Source organism: Leptosomus discolor, chromosome 2, assembly GCF_034619465.1.
Source record: "Leptosomus discolor isolate bLepDis1 chromosome 2, bLepDis1.hap2, whole genome shotgun sequence".
In the NCBI taxonomy this organism is placed as follows: Eukaryota; Metazoa; Chordata; class Aves; order Leptosomiformes; family Leptosomidae; genus Leptosomus; species Leptosomus discolor.
The window spans coordinates 42,941,406-42,961,468 of record NC_141392.1 but is presented as its reverse complement, the minus strand read 5'-3'; the positions used below and the strand labels follow the sequence as shown (position 1 = coordinate 42,961,468).

At 35.9% G+C, this 20,063-nt stretch overlaps 1 protein-coding gene across 1 annotated transcript in view; it reads left to right on the top strand.

Moving 5' to 3' along the window:
- The first annotated feature begins 4,003 nt into the window (after positions 1-4,003).
- Positions 4,004-20,063, top strand: part of RYR2 (ryanodine receptor 2) — a 323,964-nt gene continuing 307,904 nt past the window's right edge. Inside the window, exons 1-2 of the mRNA XM_086460401.1 lie at positions 4,004-4,012; positions 4,502-4,621. Of these exons, the coding sequence (XP_086316527.1) occupies positions 4,004-4,012; positions 4,502-4,621 (129 nt within the window). The remainder of the gene's footprint in view (positions 4,013-4,501; positions 4,622-20,063) is intronic.

Below are 20,063 nucleotides of genomic sequence, written 5' to 3'. Positions count from 1 at the left end.
TCAGAATGCTTCTTGAACAATCAGAATGATACATTCAGTATTGTGCTTATCAAAAACTCATGCTGTTTGAGTCAGTGCAGGTATCTGACATAACACAAAGCAGAATATCTTTTTGCTGGAAGATACAGTATCTTTAAAACTATGAACCTAGTGTACTGGCTGACACATAAGGATTTATCAGGATTAATTAATTACTCCAAGATGGTATTTGGTCATAGTCTTAAAGCACTGTATATGGCTGGTTACATCAGCCTTAGCTGCACATTGCCTTCAGCAAGTTCATTTGCAAACTTGGGACAAAGAATAGCTTTTTGACTCAAGGTATCAAGTTAGCAATCTGAGTTCCATTTCTGCTATCCTGTAGGCATGCTCTGTTATTGTAGGCAGGTGGTATTATCTTTGCTCCTTACCTCCCCGTTTGTGGGATGGAGATAACCATATTTCCAAATTCCCAGGAGTGTTATGAAGCAGATCAGACTGTGAACTGAAGGATGAATGAGAATGGATGGAAGAATCATCCATTAAAGTGTCTAAACTACGTTGACAGTTTCTCAAGTTGGATTCACTCTTACTTGCAGTAAATGCAGATATACCAGAGACTGTGCTCCATTGTTGTTCTGGTGACTTACGTTGCCTTGTGCATTTGATAAGAAGCTGCAGCACCACTGTGTGCACAGAATTTGTGTGGTTATTAGCACCTACTTTCCCTTACTCTCTTTATACCTTTTTTCCATACCCCAAACCTGGAAAAATAGAAGACAAAGCAGCATCTTTGAGCTTAGAAATGAAGGCTGCTATAGTGATAGTGAATTGGGATGGAAATACTAAAATTTTCCAATTTCCATGGAGGAAACTGGCAGATGTGTATCAAAGTGATGATTATTCATCAAAACAAGAATAACAGAAATACCTGGCATTGGAAATGTCTGCAGGGATTTGAGTTCTGTACTCTTGCCCTTCCTTCCAAACTGTGCTGGAGTTTTTTCAAGACTGTACTATATTTTGTATAATCTATGTCTGTTGTGGTTGTTTTTGAGTATGAAGTTTGAACCAAATACTTTTGTTAGTTAGAGCAGAATGCAGATACTGTTGTTTGGGTTTTTTTAATCAGATTTACATTAGATCAAGTATGTGCTAAACTTATTTCATCAAATATGACAGACACGCGCTATTGTTTGACAACACATCTGTTACCTTGATCAATTACAAAGACCTGTAACTGTGCTGTGGAAGACTAGGTTTTCTTCTTTTGGCTATGCACTTAGTACCGGCAACGTATAGGCAAGTATTTCTATGTGTCTTAAAACATAGTTTCTCCAAGAGTTTAGATTCCAAGTGGATCAAAAGTTCCTACCAGTGATTACATTTTAGAATTAAACATCTGTGCTTGAAGTTTGCATCTTGGAATCTCTTTAATTTTCATCTCTGTTTAGTTTACTGTGGTATTAAGTAACTCAGCATTTGACAGAGATGTTTAAAAGACACTAGTATTCTTGTCAGCACGTTTGTGTTGCCTTTACCCCTGAATTTTCAGTCTCATATGAGGAGAATTAGGCAAGAGGTAGGTAGGAGTGGATCTGAATACATAATGATGTATTTGCTTAACTTTTGAAGGCTACAGTTATAGCCCTTTGAAACATAAATTACTTTCGTCAGTTCTAATCTGACAGTGACTGACAGAAAAACTTATGATGATCTAAAACCTCATGTGCATAATGTATGGATATGAAAATGCTGAGAAGGTAATAGGAGGAAATGAAACAGTTTTGAGACATTTTGTAATTCAAGAATATTTGAAAAATATTTTTCTTTAATAGACGTTAAATATAATGCACATTGTAGCTTTCTTCATACAAAAGCAAAGTGACCTTCAGAGAAGGTCTCTTTGGAGGTGTGATTTCAAATAAGGAAATTATGCATTTTTAGCTCTCCTAATACTGGAACCTGGATAGCATTTGCTGATTTGAAAACACGTTTAGAAAGACAGTGCTGAGATGCTTACTCACTTATCAGTCTTCTCTAAAGAAATGGAATGGAATTATATATCAATATAATTCTTCAATACAGTCAAATTGTGTATCTGTAGGAAACTTCTGAACACGTAGTCAGTAAATGATGGAAGACTGAATCCAGGGTAGATTTTATATTAGATATAAATGATGATGTGCGCAGAAATGCAAAGTAACTTAGAACTGAGTGTATCATTACCTGTAATTACATGCAACGTTACCTCTAATCACCTTTTACTTGATCTGACAATGGCATATTGCAAATTTCTTAAACTTCTGTGCCAATATTATCAACCCCACCTTGATTAGAGCAAGAAGTTCCACAACATTATGACTCTGTGGCCTGAATTAAGAGAACATTTATTGTAACCATCTACAAAACAAAGAAAATATAGCAAAACAGAATTATGTGCTTTGTTTTAATAAGCATGTGCTGCCAACCCAGGAATAAACTTTTGAAAGGGCATGGGGGATGATTGATTTTTCATCAATTAGTAAGCATTTTTTAAGAAATCAGTCTTTATTTGTGAGCAAAAAAAATAAGCTGTGTACTCTGTACACAGTGCAGCAAAAGAAGAGCAAATATTTGCAAAATTAATTGAGAAAATTTGTCAGGAAATTTAGCAGTTGCTATATTCCCTTTTTTAATCCACCATCAGTGAGCATTATATGTATGCTTGGTGATTGTACATAATTGGTTTGCAGGGAAGGATGTGATGTATTAGATCATTAACCGAAATGAAATATGTCAGGGACTTGCCTCAAACCAACTTACATTTTTGCTGCTGTCAGCATAGAGTCATTTTTGTAGATGGACTATGTAGAACATTTTGCAGGCTTTATCTAAAAGCACAGTGTGCAATGGTAGAGAATGGGGCAGTACCACCGTTGGAGCTTCATTTCAGCCTTGCTGTGCTGTTTGCTTCCAGCTATGGAGGTATGATGTTAGCATCTTCTCTAGTGACCCTTTCTGGAGACAACTCTAGCACAGTGTATGATGGTGACAGGGTTCCTGGAGTTTCCATTTTGCTGACGTAGTTATTTAGGAAGAAGGGCTAGGAAGAGAAAGAAGGAGAATGTGTTTGTGTAGCTGCAATCTTAACGCCACTATATTTAACACAAGAATAAACTTTTATTTGAATCAAGTGTTATTCAGATTAGGAAATACTAATTTTGCAATGAATGACCCACCTGCAAAACCCCTACAAAAAAGCTCTGGGTTTCAGTAGATATTGCTTTTACAAAGAGTATGTAGCAAAGCTCTTAGCTCTGTATATTTGGTCTTACTAGTTCCTTGATTTTGTCCTTTAGGGATTTTTCTTTATTAATTGTAATTGTATGTTGTGAACTGCACATATAACATATGCATGTATTCCATTTTCTGGATTTAATGTCTGACTGGAAACAATTACTAATTTTTGCCTTTACAATTGACTGTGGATCATAAGTGATATGCAGCTTGGGCACTGTTGCTGGTATACAGGGAAAATTGGTTTACCTACACTTAGTGCTAGGGTTTACTGCATGTGGACAATTAAAAAAAGGTAACATGAATTATTTTTTAATGTGTCTGATTAAATGCTATCTCCTGTTCTTTTCAGAATTATAAAAGACATTAATTTAGTTTAGTTTAATTACTAGAGTGAAGTAAATTAAACCAAGTAAAAGGCCAGCTTAATTCAGGATGGGTGTTTACAAGTGGCTTCAAATTGCTCAGTTCAATTTAAATTCAGGCATTAATTTAATTTGACCTTTTATGAATGTCCCTATATAAAATGCTGCCTGTAAGAACAACTTTTTTTCGTAAATATGCCTGCCTTAATGCATGCATTTTAGTAGTCTCATACTGTTTTGCTTCCTGTTGTGTGCTTCATCCTGTAGTTTTATTGTTACATTATATTTTATTTACAGTGTTAAATATGACCTCTTCATAATAATTTCTGTGAAATTTATTATTGGAAACACTAATTTTGCTTTATAAGTGAATGGGCAGAATGCACAGGGTGATACTATTTTTTTTGTAATCTTAAACAGAAGATCTTTGCTAGAAAGTAGGCTAATTGCAACAAAGTTTTCTTTCTTTTTAATTTAAACCATATTTCTGCAAAGGACTTCTCCAGCTCATAGTTATGTTACTTTGAAGAACTGGGATTTAAGTAAGGGTCTGCTTCTGTTCTTTCAGCTTTGTTGACAAGATCTCCTTTGACTATATTACTACAAGGATTTAGTCCTGTAACATTCGTATTTCGTACATACTGACTTCTGTTACAAGGACAGGCAAACAGGAAAAGCACATACATAGTTATTAATAGTATTTTATTTTAATAGCCCACATTCACAACTCTGAGAATAAAAATTATGCCAAGATTCGATTCTGCTTATGTTCAGGGATAGCTGTTCCTGAGTTCAGCAATGATTTTCTAAATTCTTCCCCAGATCTTGTTGGGTCAGAAGCATAACCGCTGTTGTGTTTTTTGTTTGTTTTTTGGTAGGATGATGAAGTGGTTCTGCAGTGCACTGCAACTGTTCACAAGGAGCAACAGAAATTGTGTCTTGCTGCAGAAGGATTTGGCAACAGGCTTTGCTTTTTGGAATCCACATCAAATTCTAAGGTACTGCTGACTGTTTTAAGTGTCATGGATGAAGCAAGGATATAGTTATAATATTACTTGCTTTGGTGTACTATACGCAGATCTGTCTAGGAGAATGGACAACTCAAATCTGTCAATAATATAAGGAATATTTAGTCCCCCTTTGACGTTTAACTGTTTCTTCGTCATGGCCCTTTGGCTGGACTCCAGTACTGTGCTTTCTGTTTTGGGCTCACTTTAAAACTAGTTAGCTGCAGAAGTCCATCTCAGTAATATGCTTGTTGTTTTGGTTGTCCAAACTCAGTTGTAGTAAGCTGCAGTGCAATTTCTGTGTACTGCAGTTCAAAGACACATTTGATTACTCTGATTTTTAACTCCACAGGAAAGAGAGAGATTATTCTATTTGTGATAAGTTTTTATTCCATGACATTTACGTTGAGATGATTATTATTTTAAGTCCTTCTAATTCCCCAAGCAGAGTAATAGTACAAGTACCAAAATTATCTTGTCTAGTCAGTTAATCATCTAAGCCTACTATAACTCTACTATATATGCAGTAGATACGGTAGTTTGAAAAATTAACTTTATATTTGTTGCAAAGGAGGGGTTTTGGTTCAAAATCAGATAAGCTCAAATAAATGTTTTTAAGACAAAAATGTGCCTCTGAGGGCCGAACTGGTTTTGTGATCAAAGTAATGGGAATACTTGGACGTTTTATTTATATGAAGGGAAGAATATTGCCTAACATGTCTGTTTTTTCTTCATCTAAAATATGAATGTTTGATGAGAAAATAAAATAAAGGTAAAACATCTGGAAAGACATCTAGAAAGATTTAGAATAAAAAATGGTATTTTTTTATCTTGCCAAGTTCCATAACATCATTTTGATTCTCTCTGATACGTTGCAGAGTAATGCTTCATTTTCTGTCTCATCATTTTGAAAGTATTATTCATAGTAATAAATTTTTCACTACGATATTAATGATTCATTATAATAGCAGTGATGTTGATGAATTCATTTGTGCCACTCTGCTTTAAGTGAATCTTTCTAACAATAAAAATGTGCTGGGATAGAAGGGTTGCAGTGCTAGTTGCCTGTGAGGCCAGAAAAATCTGTTTAATTAATTTATTATCATTCTGTAAGTTTGGATATTAAATCTACAGTCTCTCTCTCACTATATAAAACTCCTGAACATTCTTGTCTTTAAGGAATACAGTGTAAAATTCTTATCAGTTTCTTATGTGTGCTTTTTGATGCTGCTTTTTCTCCATGTTGTGTGAGCAATTTTTATTCTGCTCATTGTGCATGAGCTTGAGGAAGAATAGCAAACAAAAGAAAACGCATGCAGCTCATCCTTATTTTAATTTTTAAGGGCTGACAGTTTCTAGGATGACTCATTTAAAGTCATTTTGAGATATAAATACTGAGGGAGCCATAAAATTACGAAGTCCTTAAAGCAAAGTTGACTGTAAATACGAGTAAATAAAAATGGTTTTCTTCCTAATGTCTGTGTCCATACAATGTTACTATTGCATTATATAAGGAAGAGCATAGAAAATATTACAAGAGGCATATGATAGTTTGAAAAAGGTTCCAGCAGAGTTCTTGAGCCAGTTAAAGATTTTCCCTGCCTGTGTTTAAGACTATTATCCAGTTGTAATGGAATTGTGATGCACTTTAATGCAGAGTACTGTGGCATCTGAATTACAGTCAGTTGTGAAGGACAAGGTATGAAACCAAGCACTAACTAATAGGCCAAACAGAAGTAGAAGACCTCAGCTGTCATCCTGGACTTGCATTCCTGAGAATGCCTGATACAATCCCCTGCTTTTCTCCAATATCTTTCAAGATGTGGCTGCTGGTGGTATAGCTGATATTTCATTAGCACAGCTTATTTGCATGCACATTCTTGCCCTAGGATCATTGAATAATTCATGCTACAAAAGAATGGTCAAATTAAAGGTATATAGAGTTGGAATACTTTGGCAACCAGTGACTATTAATATTTACCCTGTTACAACAATAACACTGGCAGGCCCATTATGAAAATTGCTTAATGAGTTTTATTTTCTTCTGTTCAAGTTTACAACACAAGTGTTTCTTTGGAGGGTCACGTGGATTTCCTCAGTGTCAGAGGAGAACAGCAGTACTAACAAAAGATGGTTGATGATAGTTAGGCTAAATTAGCAGTTGCTTTAATAAGCATTATCAGTTCACATTTCAAAACTGTGCTGTCTTCACTTCTGTTGGAAGTAATCCATGCTTGCCAAATCACTTCAGTGAGCAAAAATACCCTTTTTATTTCTTAGCTCTGCAAATCTATTGTTTTTCCTGTATATCTTGTAAGGTGTTTGAATTTTAAATAAGGAATTCATTCCTATTTGGAGCTACATCACAGCTTGTTTTTAGGCATGAGGTTGGTTTCTTCGTAGCAAATGAAGAGACAGCTTTTGCTGTTAAATTTGATACAGGACTCTCTGAGAAGAAATGCATCTTATCACAAAATGGCATTTTATGGAATCAAATTTCAAAGTGCAAATTTGCACTTATGCAAAATATTTCTAAGTTTGTGAATGTTTTTGTATGTTATTTTAGTCTTTCTTACAGGAAGAGAGTTGAGTTTAGAGTTGGAGTTGTTCATCCTGGAGAAGAGAAGGCACTGGGGTGACCTTACAGTGGCCTTCCAGTACTTAAAGGGGGCCTGCAGGAAAGTTGGGGAGAGACTCTTGATCAGGGAGGGTAGTGATAGGACAAAGGGCAACAGCTTCACACAGAAAGAGGGTAGATTTAGTATTAGATGTTAGGAAGAAGCTCTTTACTGTGAGGGTGGTGAGACACTGGAACAGGTTGCCCAGAGAAGCTGTGGCTGCCCCTTCCCTGGCAGTGTCCAAGGCCAGATTGGATGGGGCTGTGAGCAACCTGGTCTGGTGGAAGGTGTCCCTGCCCACGGCAGAGAGTTGGACTAGGTGATCTTTAAGGTCTCTTCCAGTCCAGATCTATGATTCTATACAGCAAGTGCTGAGTAAAGGGGAAAAACAGTAACTCCAGGCTACGTAGCTTTCAGTACAGCACAGAAGGCTATTGCCCTTCTTTGCTGCCAGGTCACACTGTGGGCTTATGCCCACCTTACTGCCTCAGGCCCATTTCTGGAAAGCTGCCTCGCAGGCAGTCGGACCCCAGACTGGGTCAGAGGGTACTGCATCTTTGTACAGCAAATGTATTCTTGATTTGAAATGAATTATGTGAGCCAGTGGGTTGGATTGCAGTTGTGAAGGACACACAAAAGGACCAGATTAGTATTAGTGACAGCAATAGTCTTGGAGAAATCAGGGATGTGTCTTTGTAATGGTTCTTTTGAGTTCTATGAGGAATGTTCTCTAGCTTTGCTGACAAGATAAAAGCTATTTTGCACTTTAGACTATCTTTATTTTATTCATTATGTTAACTTGGGAAGGCAAGTACAATTAGTTGCTACATATACTCTGTAAATGCAGTTTATCTGCTACTTTCAGGAGTATAGCAGCTTCCTGATTTTTTTGGTCAGAGGATATCAGCAAATTCCTCAGATTGATCCCATATCTTCAAGAGCAAAATAATAGATAAACAAGGTGGTAGGTCTAAATTATATGTAATGTTATTAATGGGAGACATTTCTGAGTATAAAACAATTGGGTTGGTACAAGATAGCATGACTACCTCATCTATAGAGGTGTGTGTTAGCTCTAGGCATAGGTTACACATTCCAAATGTGTAAGAATATCAGATATATAAGCTGTCAAAAATTTTTAACATTCAAAAAGTTGCAACAGCAAGAATAACAAAACCCAAAGAAGACATGCTGAAGGTCAAATTTAAAGGTCAAATTTAAAATGCTGACATTATTTCTCCAGTAGGTCTTGTTAAATCTGTAACATAAATTTTAATTTCTTAAGTAAAAAGAAGAAAAGGGATGTCAGAAAAAAAAGCAAAAAAAGAACATAACATTCTTTTTTCGTAGCGGTCTATAGGTAATATTGTTTCATCAATGTTTGCTATACTTTGAAATCTGTTCCTTATTAAAAAAAGAATTATGAATAGTTAACTTATTTCAGGGACTAGTGAGATTTATTTATTTGCATTTGAAAATTAGATTTTTTGCTTTTTATATATAAACAGATTGTTAATATGAGGAATTAAAAGATTATCTTGTCTGCTATTGAAGTAATTTTTCTTTAGACCTAAATAGTGCATGGAGTGTTGAAAAGCAGACAAGCTGGACCTGTGTTTTTACAGCTACTGGAAACTATACTGGTCTGTGGTGTAGAATGAAAAATACTTATCTCTGGGCCAGTCACAAATGGGGTTTTGGTCTCTAGTGAGCCACTGCACAGCAGACCACTGAAAGTGAGGTATGCCTTTCTAATGGCATAAGGTGGGGTTTTTTTCCCTCTTGTTTTTACAGCAGGTGGTAAACTCGCAAACTTTAATTCCATGATGTTCTGCTTTACATGAACTGCTTTACATCATTAAAAAGGACAGATAAAACATATATCTTCCCCCCCTTCTTGAGCTTTCAGCAGTTTGGACTTGAGAGAGGGAAGGATGACATAGTGAAGGTTTTTGAAGATCTGAAAACCCCTCCCTTTTGAAGAGTCACTTTTCTCCTGTGACAGGGCATGGTTGCAATACTAGGAAAGGTTCTGCATACTGGTGCTGGACGGATGTAGGCCAGTCAGCTGGGACTCTGCTCTATGACTCAGGGCTACGTATGTCGGTGATGCTCTGTTCTTTGTTGGTCCCTAGATGCTTCTGTTGTGTGAAGGGACAGAAAATAAAGTCTGATGGTAAGACTAATATACTGTTTCTTGTGTTGCCAAATACCAATTCTTTGATATTTTTTTCCCTTTGCTTTCTTTTTTGATCTGTTTTCAACAAATAGGTGGATCAGCAGGGAAGGAAGGGCAGAAGAGAATGGGGGAAGGGAGCATAGAGAAGGATGTTTACCTGGCACAGACAAAGTTACAAGAAAGTAGGATTCTCTAGTATTTACACAAGCAAATTCCATGCCAGCAGTGAAATTCTATATGGAAGTGTCTAGAGAAGGGTGTCATCCTGAACGGTAGGTAGGGACACAGTCCTGAACTCCTTTCTCCTCTGAGAGAAAAACTTTTCTCCATTTGTCTTCCAAAGTGTAAGATCTGAAGGCAAGGATTGCTTTCTTTTTTTGTCTTGTACAGCAGACACTCGGGTATGTTCTCAGTGGCCAAGACAAATAATCTTTCTGACTCTAGAGAAACTGAGTCTGAAACTCTTTCTGACACATGAGAATCTGTGCTGTGCACAGTTTTTGATTGTGTAAAACCAAATGTATAAAAAAGGCACATGGTTTTCATTAATGTATGGGTGCGAGTAAATGGTTTTTGAGCAGTTACTGACTGCTAAGAAATACTAAGGTTTTTAAAATTTGATACTCGCTGATCAATCAAATCAGTGTTGTCTGCTTGTGTTTACAGTGGATCGTTCTGGGAATTTGCTGTATGGTAAGGTTGGGTTTTGGTTTTTTTTTGGTAGTTGCTGTGATTTCTTTCTGTGCTTATGTTTCCATTGCACCCTTCTAAAAAATCAAAACAGACTGTCAGGGCTTTGGCAAGGCTTTGTAGCTGCACCTTCAAGGCCATTTTAGTTGCCTTTGTGTCATGTTGCCAAAATGAATGTTGATGTTTAATGGTATAGATAGCACTTAATCCTATGTAGTCATATGTTCAGAGAACTTTCTTTAGCAGACATTCACAAAGATCATTGACTTTAATAATTTAAATGGAGAGTTAGTAACAAATTTTTTGCATACTTACACATTACTTGCCCGACTTTACATATATAATTCAGACATAGGTAGAAGAAGTCTTCGTAGGCTTATATTAGGATTTTGTTCAATGAATCATTCTTTCCCAGTAAAATGTGTCTCTGTAGAAGCAATGTAAATAAGAACATGGTGTGTTTCACTACATTTGTATGTAGTTTTATGTAATACATAATTTATAACATTTTAAATATTATATTTATTATTTATGTATATCAGATTAAATTTTTATTCTTTTTAATTCTTATATAAATCCTGAACTTAAATGCAGTCCTATAGCCATTTTCATCAGACCTCATTGTGATCCTTGCACTTAATCCCAGAAATCAACAGAATTATTTGTTGAGGTGGAAAGTGAATACTCTAAAATGAATGTGAAACAGTCAGACTATGAAAGACACTGGGTCAGATCTCCATGGATGTAAAGCAATAAGAGAAATGTGGCTTTATATCAGCTGAAAATTATGTGCTGTATTAGTATGCATAATAATACAATTTAGTATGTTTGTACTGTCATCTGTAATGCAGGTACTTTTTTTTAAAAAAAAAAAAAGTGAACAAAATGTGTGATATCTTGGAAGGCATCACAGACTAAATAGTGTAATTATAGTATGTCCAATCTAGGAAATCTTAATATTCTCATTGTTCAGATTGTATCTCCTGTTGAAGCAGATATTTGGAATTTGAAATACGTACAGGAATGGATTATTCTAATCTTACAGAAATGTTTGTTATCAAATCTAGTATTATCAGAGATACACATTGGATTTTAGCTTAATGAGGCACTATCTACTACCAAAATGGAATTAAAATATCTTCTAGTCTACAAAATATACCTTCATAAATGTGAAAGAGCTTCTTTTTCAGTCACACCCAATTACTTAATATTTTAAAGTATGGTATTACTATAGGCCAGTTCTTTGGATACATCTACCAATAATTCTGCTTTGTTTGTTGGAGATAACTCTACATGCTTAATGTTAGTGATTTAGAATACACAGGTTTTTATTATAAGACTTAAAATGTATTGTGTAATTGGGATTTTTTTTGTCAAAATATATTTTGGAAATATTAAAGACTGTTATCAATAAAGCACTTAAAAAAGCACTCTCCAAAAGAAAGTATCGGGTAGCTAAATATACTGGTAGAGTGCCTGATATGTAACCTGAAAATGTGGCAACAAAAGCAACAAAGTAGAGTCGAAATAATTTTGAAGTTAAGGTGGATTAATTAGAAGATGATAATACTCCAGTTGATGACACTGAAAGAAAGAGTAGTGGATATGATATGTATCCATACATTATGTCTGTTCTCAACTAACCACTGCAAGACAAATTTCAAAATGCTAATTTTATTTTTAATATTAATTATTTGTTTCATACTGTTACTAACATAGGCCATCCAATTAAAAAAACTTAACCCAAAGCTGTATAATTTAATAAACAATTAAATTTGTGTAATTTAATAAAGAAAACATGAGTTGTAATTTCTCCTGTCAAATATATAGTTTGCATCTTTTTTCTTTATCTAAATTATTATTATCGCTATACAAAAAAAGACATGGACAGGCTGGAGAGGGTCCAAAGAAGGGCTACAAAGATGGTCAGAGGCCTGGGAAGCCTGGCATATGAGGAGGGGCTAAGAGCGCTGCATTTGTTCAGCCTTGAAAAAGAAGGCTTAGGGGAGACCTTATCACCATATTCCAGTGTTTAAAGGGTGGCTGCAAAGAAGATGGAGACTCCCTTTTCACAAGGAGTCACATGGAAAAGATGCGGGGTAATGGGTACAAGTTACTCCTGAGGAAATTCTGCTTGGACAGAATTGGAAAGTTTTTCACAATGAGAACAATCAGCCTTTGTGATAATGTTCCCAGGGAGGTTGTGGATTCCCCAACATTGGGCAATTTTAAGATTTGAGTGGATGAGGTGCTGAGCCATCCTGTCTAGATTTTTTTTGCCAAGAAAGGTTGGACCAGATGATCTTGGAATTCCCTTCCAACCTGGTACTCTATGTTTCTTAAATATCTGTTAAAAGCAAACAAACCCTAAACATTTACAGAAACACATATGATGGTGGTTGGTGGTGTGTGGGGTGGGGTTTTTTTTCACTTTTTTTTTTTTTTTTTTTTTTTTTTTTTTTTTTAGTTGTAGTGGAACAGATGTAGGAATTCAACTTCTGGTATAAAATAAGTGAAGACAATCTGAAAAGTCCCATTCCTTTATGACTATATATTCCATTAACTGTTAGGCCTCTCATTATTTAAAGATTAAAATATAAAAAGAAGCAGATATTGTGCTGGAAAATCTTGTCTGAGATATAGCTGTGACAGAAGCACCATGATGTAAGAAGGTCAGATATACGGTGTACAATGCTATAATTGGTTTGATGAGTTTTCTGCAGGCTTCTGAAAACCTGCCAGTCTGCTGTGATTTAGCTTCTGAATCCTACCCTTTTTTAGCACTGTTCTTATTAAAAAGGAGAGTTGCTATTATTGCATGGTGGCTTTATCTGCATTTTGAACATTTTGTTGACAGAAATGTCCTTGCACAATTGCATAGTTGAAGGGTTTTGGTGATTGTTGTTTTTTTTTTTTTTTCCCCCCATTTATTGTAAAAGTCTTGGAACTCTTAATGATCTTGGGACTAGGTGTTAAGAACTGAAAACCAGTTATTTGCTTTCACCAAATACCCTGGCTGTACTGAAATACTATAAGGAAGTCCTTGAAAGAAAAATAAAGTGATGCATAGAGCAAAGCCAGAGTATTTTGAGGTGGGAGTTCTTATTTGCTGTACATTTGTGTTTGAAAGTTACAGCCAATAGCTCTTCAATATGAGCACAGCCCTGGCAGTTTTGGGCTTGCTGCATTGCCCTGGGTAACTGAACATCACAAGGTTACACAATGGCATATTCTGCTAAGTCCTCTAGAGCTTAGCATTTTAAATATTTTCTCTGATGGGTTTACAGCAGAGTGTACTTCATTAGTACATGCAGAGTAGTTACAAAGCAGCTGTTTGAATTTTAATTAGGCCGATATGTAGCTGCACGTCTGAAAACCTGAAAAAAGAGGTTCATAAATCCGTGCGTTTCAAGCTAAGAACACATGAAAATGCAAATACTTATTTTAAGCCCTTTAGATGAACGTTTGTCTGAAGTAGCAGTTTCAAATTAACTGTGCAGCCCTGCTCAACACTTGAAGTCATGGTGTTGTTACTTTGTAGTCAGTATTTTTAAGCACTGTTGGGTTAAATCTGGTGTAGCAGATTCCCGTGACTAATCCTAGCCCAATGGGCTCTCAGAAATTAGGACGAAGAAGAGTGGCTATTAATGAGTTCTTTGAGGTAAGTAATATCAATTATATCTGAAATGAAACAAACAAACAAAAAGAATATCAAACTCTTGTTTGTTTGTTTGTTTCTTAAGACTTTTTGAAACTTTTATCTTTTGGGTGGTGATTTTCAAGATTCTAGGCTTTTCCTCCTTGTTACATCTCCATGAAAAATGAGGAAGATTTGTGCTTTTTTAACAACAGAGGGAAGTCTGCATTGGAAGGGGGAAATTGGGCAATTGGAAATTAGTTTTGAGGTTGAAGATGTAAATTTTGTGTCCCTGTGCTTGAAACGCAAATGCGAGTTATTTTTAGTAACTTTCTTAATGCTGCTGGTGGTGGTGGGGTGTTGCATACAAATACAACCGTAACTTTTTCTGGTGAAACCAGGAAAAGATCAGTTGCTTTGTTTTGCATTAAAAAACCAAAGGCCGGATGGTAAGAAGAAAAAAGTGCTTTTGTTCTTAAGGAGTATGCATAGATGCAGAAGGTCAGAGTTCAGGCTGCTTTTTGTGGATGTTTAATTACTTTTGAGTAATTACTGAAAGTTTGCTGTTTGTTTGAAAACTTGTAGGTATAAGTGAAGAATATGCAGTTGATACATGAGCCATGAACCACACTGACACCTCCAGTCTGTTTTTTCTTACTGATCTAATACGTCTGTAATTGCTGGAGGATGGGAATAATACTGTGGTTTCCCACAGTATGATTAGTAGCTTAAGATGTCCTTGCTGTCTTTTTTGTCTTGGCCTTTTCAAATACCATTTCTAAGCCAAAGGAATTTTACAGTCTGCTGTGCCCTCAGTGCAAGGATCTTGTAAAGCACTGATTGTGTGTAGTCTGCTTTTGCCCTGCCTTCAGTCTGCTCGTTGGGGAGTTGTGTGAGCTGGAAGGGGTTGAAGCTAATGTTCTGCTTAACTGAGTGTGAGATAGCTTTTTTCTTGTCTTATAGAAAGTGATATTCTTGTAAATATAGTGTGTCCCTGTGAATAATGCTAATCGATGTTTTTGAGCTGTAACTCCTTAGAATTTCTCTCTTCTCTCCCTACTGGATATAAACAACATATTTAGGGATGGGAAGCTTGTTCCATCTTCCAAGTATTTGTACTCTTCTTGACACATATTTACAAAATATCATCCAGAAGAACATTGCCTTTCCAGGAGAACTGACTTTTTATACACCATTCAAAAAAAGCGTAGGAAACTAATGTCACTGAGCTGATTTCAAAAGACTGATACAGTTTTCTCTTAACAATCTTTCAAACTCTATCTCTATCACACATCTAAATGTCTTTTAATGGTAACAGGAAGTTAGGAGTTTCAGGTTTTCTTGGTGTTTTTCTGAGTATTGACCAGTTCTAGTTGCACCATACAATGTTTACAGCTGGTGATGAGGCAATAATGAGGGAAATGTGAATCAAAATTTTTCAAATGGCTTCAGATAATATAAGATGCATTATTTTATATAGCTGTCTTGGTTTGAAAAGACAGGTGTCTGTGGAGGAAGGCAGGAGCCTCCCTTGAAATGGAGAGTGTAACCCCCTTCCCTCCAAACTATTATAATTTTGAAATTAACGGGCCTTCAGGCAAAGATATGGGGAATAGGAATAACAGTTCTTTACTAATATATATATGTATATAACACAAGGCAGGGAAAAAACAAACAACCCACTAGTTTACACTGACAAGAGTCAGGAATACAACCTGACACCCTGTTAGGGTGGCAGTAGCAGTCCGATAAGATGCTGGCTGCAGTCCTCCTGAAGTGATGAGTGTAGTTCTGTGGAAGCAGCGATCAGGTAAAAGAGTCTGGTCTTCCTCCGAAGGTCCAGTGTTCGGCAGGTAGCTCTTGTCCTCTGGAACTCCAGTGGGGGGAAAAGCTCCTCTGGGAATCCAGTGGAAGAAAAGCGGCTAGGGTGTTCAAAATCTCCGTTTTTATTTGGCATGGACTGCTTGGCTCCTTCCCCCCCCCTCCCCGGGCGGAGTATCTCACAATGGGATGGGGAGTCGTGAGGCAGTTCCTTGATGGGCCATTAACAGGAGATAGCCCAGGAGCGAGTTACCGATGGGTCAGGCGATAAGGCATTGTTGTGCCCATTGACAGGAGATAGTCCAGAGGGGGGAGGCAGGGAGCACCGACAACAGCTCCTGAAGATGGTAATAGAATATATTTTTTTTCTTTTGGCACATTTTACACTGTAACCCAGGACAATAGCTTGGGATGCTTTAAATGGCCAAGGTGTGTATTGATCATTAAAAGACACTACAGGGACAAGTTACTTCTATATGAAGGAAAACGCCAAAGTTCTGTGACATTTTGAGTACTGTGAGAGAAAAAGAAAGAGGCACAGCACAGGAGTTGTGTGAGAAGATTGGACGAAGTCCTAGAAAGAAAACAAATATCCCACTCAGTGCAATAACCAAGTATGAACGGACATACCAGGAAACCATTTGAGTGCACATTATTCAGGAAATTGGGAAGTCCAGTAATACAGAATTACTTTCTCCAATGTGTTTAAATTAATTAACTATTAGGCAATACAAAAACATTCTTAGAAATTAAGTACAATTGCAATGAGCCTTATTTTAAATGAGAAACATGCCTACTGTGTTTAGCTGTTGTAAGAATAAAGCTTAATATGCTTGAGTGACATATTTGATACATGATTTGGTCAGTAGTACATTAATTTGACCTCTTTTGGCTGTTACAGTTGCAAATACATGTATAGATTATTGCCTATAAAAGTCTCACTTTATAAACCGCAAATGGCAAAAGAATTCTTTCTGATAGTGTATGTTTCCAGCTTATTTATCATGAAGATCAACTGTATCTATAGCTTCCATTAAAGCTCTTCTTTTCAAATACTACACATAACTGTCCACATAATTCTTGTTAGAATTGTTTTATTTCTATAGAAAAGGTAGATTCCTTAGGAGAGTTAATTAAGAGTTCTAGTTACTTTGGAAAAATTGCAAAAATGTGGAATTTTTAATTTTTAGAAAAGAAAGCAATACCGAACAAAGGCATTTGAAAGTTCATGTTAAATCCCCAGCATAGAAATGTATCTGAATAGAGGAGTGGAACATCTTTGCTTGGTAGGGTGAAAGTTGAGGTATTGGTAAAATAAAAATAAAAGCATCTAGAATATAATACGTAGTTTTGCATAAAAGGTATCTGCAAAGGTCTTAATACTGTAGTTATATCTTATGAGATATCAAAATGGGAAATTTTGAAAAGTAAGAACTTGAATACAGTAAAGGAGGAAACTCCAGGCTGGTGAATGATCTAAAAAAATGCAATAGTCGCATGTAGGGGTGATACCTGTAAACTTCTCGTAGTACTCCCTCCTTGAACGTGTATTCCAGAGTAGCAGGAAAAGAGTAAAAGTCTGCACAGTTTGCCCGGTCCATGAGACTGTCTTTACTGTCTCTGAATTTTTAAGCCTCTTGCTTTATTACCTCTTGCATAACTTACTTCTGAGGTGGGTGGCTTGTTTGCTGGGAAATGCATGTGGGTATTTCTGTCTAGACGGTACTTTGTGTCAGCTTTTTGTGCTGGTATGTTACTGAATGATAAGCAGAGAGTCCTTTAAAGCAGCAGTTGTTTGCTTAACAGCTTAGTAACAGTATTTTGATACCTTAGACCAAAAAGGACGAAATTTGAATCTTTAAGAAGCTGAACAAATAATCGTTAGTCTTCCGTATTTGATTTTGTAGTTAATAAAGGTGCATAATAATTTTACATCATGCAGTGTATGCTAAAATGCAGTGCCATGCAGTTGTGCAGGGGCTTTATACATTTACACATCTACAGATAAACCACAATTTCTGTGCATACATGGTGAGAATTTTTTAAATAAATATTTATGCTTGAAAGTATTATTGCACTTTTTGTGAGCAGTGAAAATCTGACAGTATATGTCCCTAAATCCACAAAGAATTTCCTGGCAGATAGTCCTTGCTTTTAGGACTCCTCAAGTCTTTCTGTCCTTGACTTCAATGTCTGCTGGAGTTTCTCTAAGTCTACAAGAACTTCATTATTAAAGATACATATTTTTGAGAGAACAACTTTGATATATCATTCTAATGGATTTGCTTTACATTGCAGTGGTGAATGTGTATGCCTTTTAAGGTAAATTATAGTTTTTGATATAATTATTATTTTAAATCAAGTAAATCAGATCAAAACAGTCTGGGGTGCAAAATAATCCGGAGAACATGACATCCATCCTAAATCAGAATGGACATACTACCTTTAATAGACATATACAAGAGGGACAAAATAAATTCAAGATCTAAGGTATTGTATACTATTCATCTTCATAAAGTTGCTTTATAATTTATTAATTTTTTGCCAGCCAGTAGGGGCTGTCACACTTAAATTTGAATAAAGCACATCTAGCTTCTGTAATGCTGGTGGGATAGATTGAAAATTCTGTGGGCGGTTGCATTTAATTTGTTTTGAATTTTTTTTTTTAAATTGAACTGAGCACATGAATGAGTATTGACTCAAAACAGAATGTATGCGTTATTAATTTTATTTGTAAATTGGATTTATTTTACATACGTGTAAAGAAAATATTGACTGTTAATATGCAATTTAGTATTGTAAGCGCCTAAGTGCGTTGTTGCATCTTGACACAAAGGATTTTGATAGGTGTGTTTGCTTTGCTACTTTTAAACTGTGTTGCCCAGGAGGGAGCCGATGATACATCTCCTTCCCTTCATTTAAGGGCAAGTCAGAGGTGACTCAGAGCATAAATTTGCAGTCCCCCATTCCTGCAATATTTGATAGGCACTAGTTTTCCTAGTTAGGCAGGTTGATGATTTCAGAACATGAAAAGTGTAATAGTTGAAAACTTACAATAAAATCATTAGAAGTAAAAATTTGGTGTCCACTATTATGTTTTACAGTTGATAGCTTATGAGATAAATAAGCAGGCTTTGCTTCTCTTGGATATCTTTTTTCAGATTCACTGCAAGGTGAATGAACTGCTCATTAGAGTTGGTGCAGGGTATTCCTGAAGGGTTAGTATTTATATTTATTTGGATTTCATTTTTATGTTATAATTCCACTGTGAAGATTTCAGCTATGGGATAAATTTAACAGTACAAGAATCTTTGCAGAAAAAGTCCTGTTGGTTATTATGCAGAGGTAAGATTTCTACTGAGACAGATCAGGCCATGTCAGTTATTACAACCACAGAAGACGTGCACATTTTCCCTACTTGTTTGATCCTGAAAGATTATAGGATTCCTACTTTGAAATATGATTGTTATAATGTGCATGGTCTATAATAAATCTGGTCAGAGATTAGGAAGGTTTTACTGTTTCTGCTATGCTTTTCAAAAAGGGACGAAATAGTATTTTTTACAGATAATCTTTCTGGTGCTGCCAGAATCAAAAAGTAGCTGTTTCCTTCCAGGTTCTAAAGCAATAGTACCCTCCCAACTGATAATATTCTAGATTTTTCCGTTACTTGTTGCAGTAGCTACAAATACAACATAATCTCCAAGAATAACAGGGAACTGTGAAGTTTTGAATAATACACGTAAGATTAGCATAATAAGGTAGAATTTGCAGGATCAGTATGCAGTTAAACAAAAAACGTTTTGTTAATTTGGATATGTGCCTAGAACCTCTGTAGCACTGTTGATCCTATGAGGTTTTGTTTATTTTATTAATTAGCATGGAATTTTCCTAATTACCTTAAAAATTAACACGTTTACACTGCATTAGGGTGATATGCTATTAGCTAATGTTCATCTAAGCTTCTGACTATAGCAGTGTATCTTGTAATGGCTACTGAGTTGATTGACTTGGTTTACCCATCCAGGCTGAAATGCAGCTGTATGGCTCCTTACCCAATATCACTTTTTATCTGTTCCTAAGAGTTTTAAATTTTCAGAGAACAGATAAAAAAGAGAAACAGCTCTCAGTAATGTAGATATGTTAGACTTATGTATAGTTAGAAAGGAGACCAGAGGGAGAAATAGAGGATAAGAGGAAGAAACCTCTTTACTTATCCTTTTTAGAGATGGAATGTATGAGGCCCTAAATCTGTAAAGAAAGTAAACATCATACTGGGAATTACAACTTTCAAGCAATGAACACAGTCTGCTCTGTTAGTAATAGCCTCATGACCCTTGACAGCTCTCACTGTCGATGTTGTTTCCAAAGGGCAAAACCTGAAAAATTGTAACATAGAACTTTGATGCTGTTTGCAAGCATAAAAGAAAATAATATAATTATACTTATGTAACAACAGAGTAAGTAGGTTTCTTATGGATTTTTAAA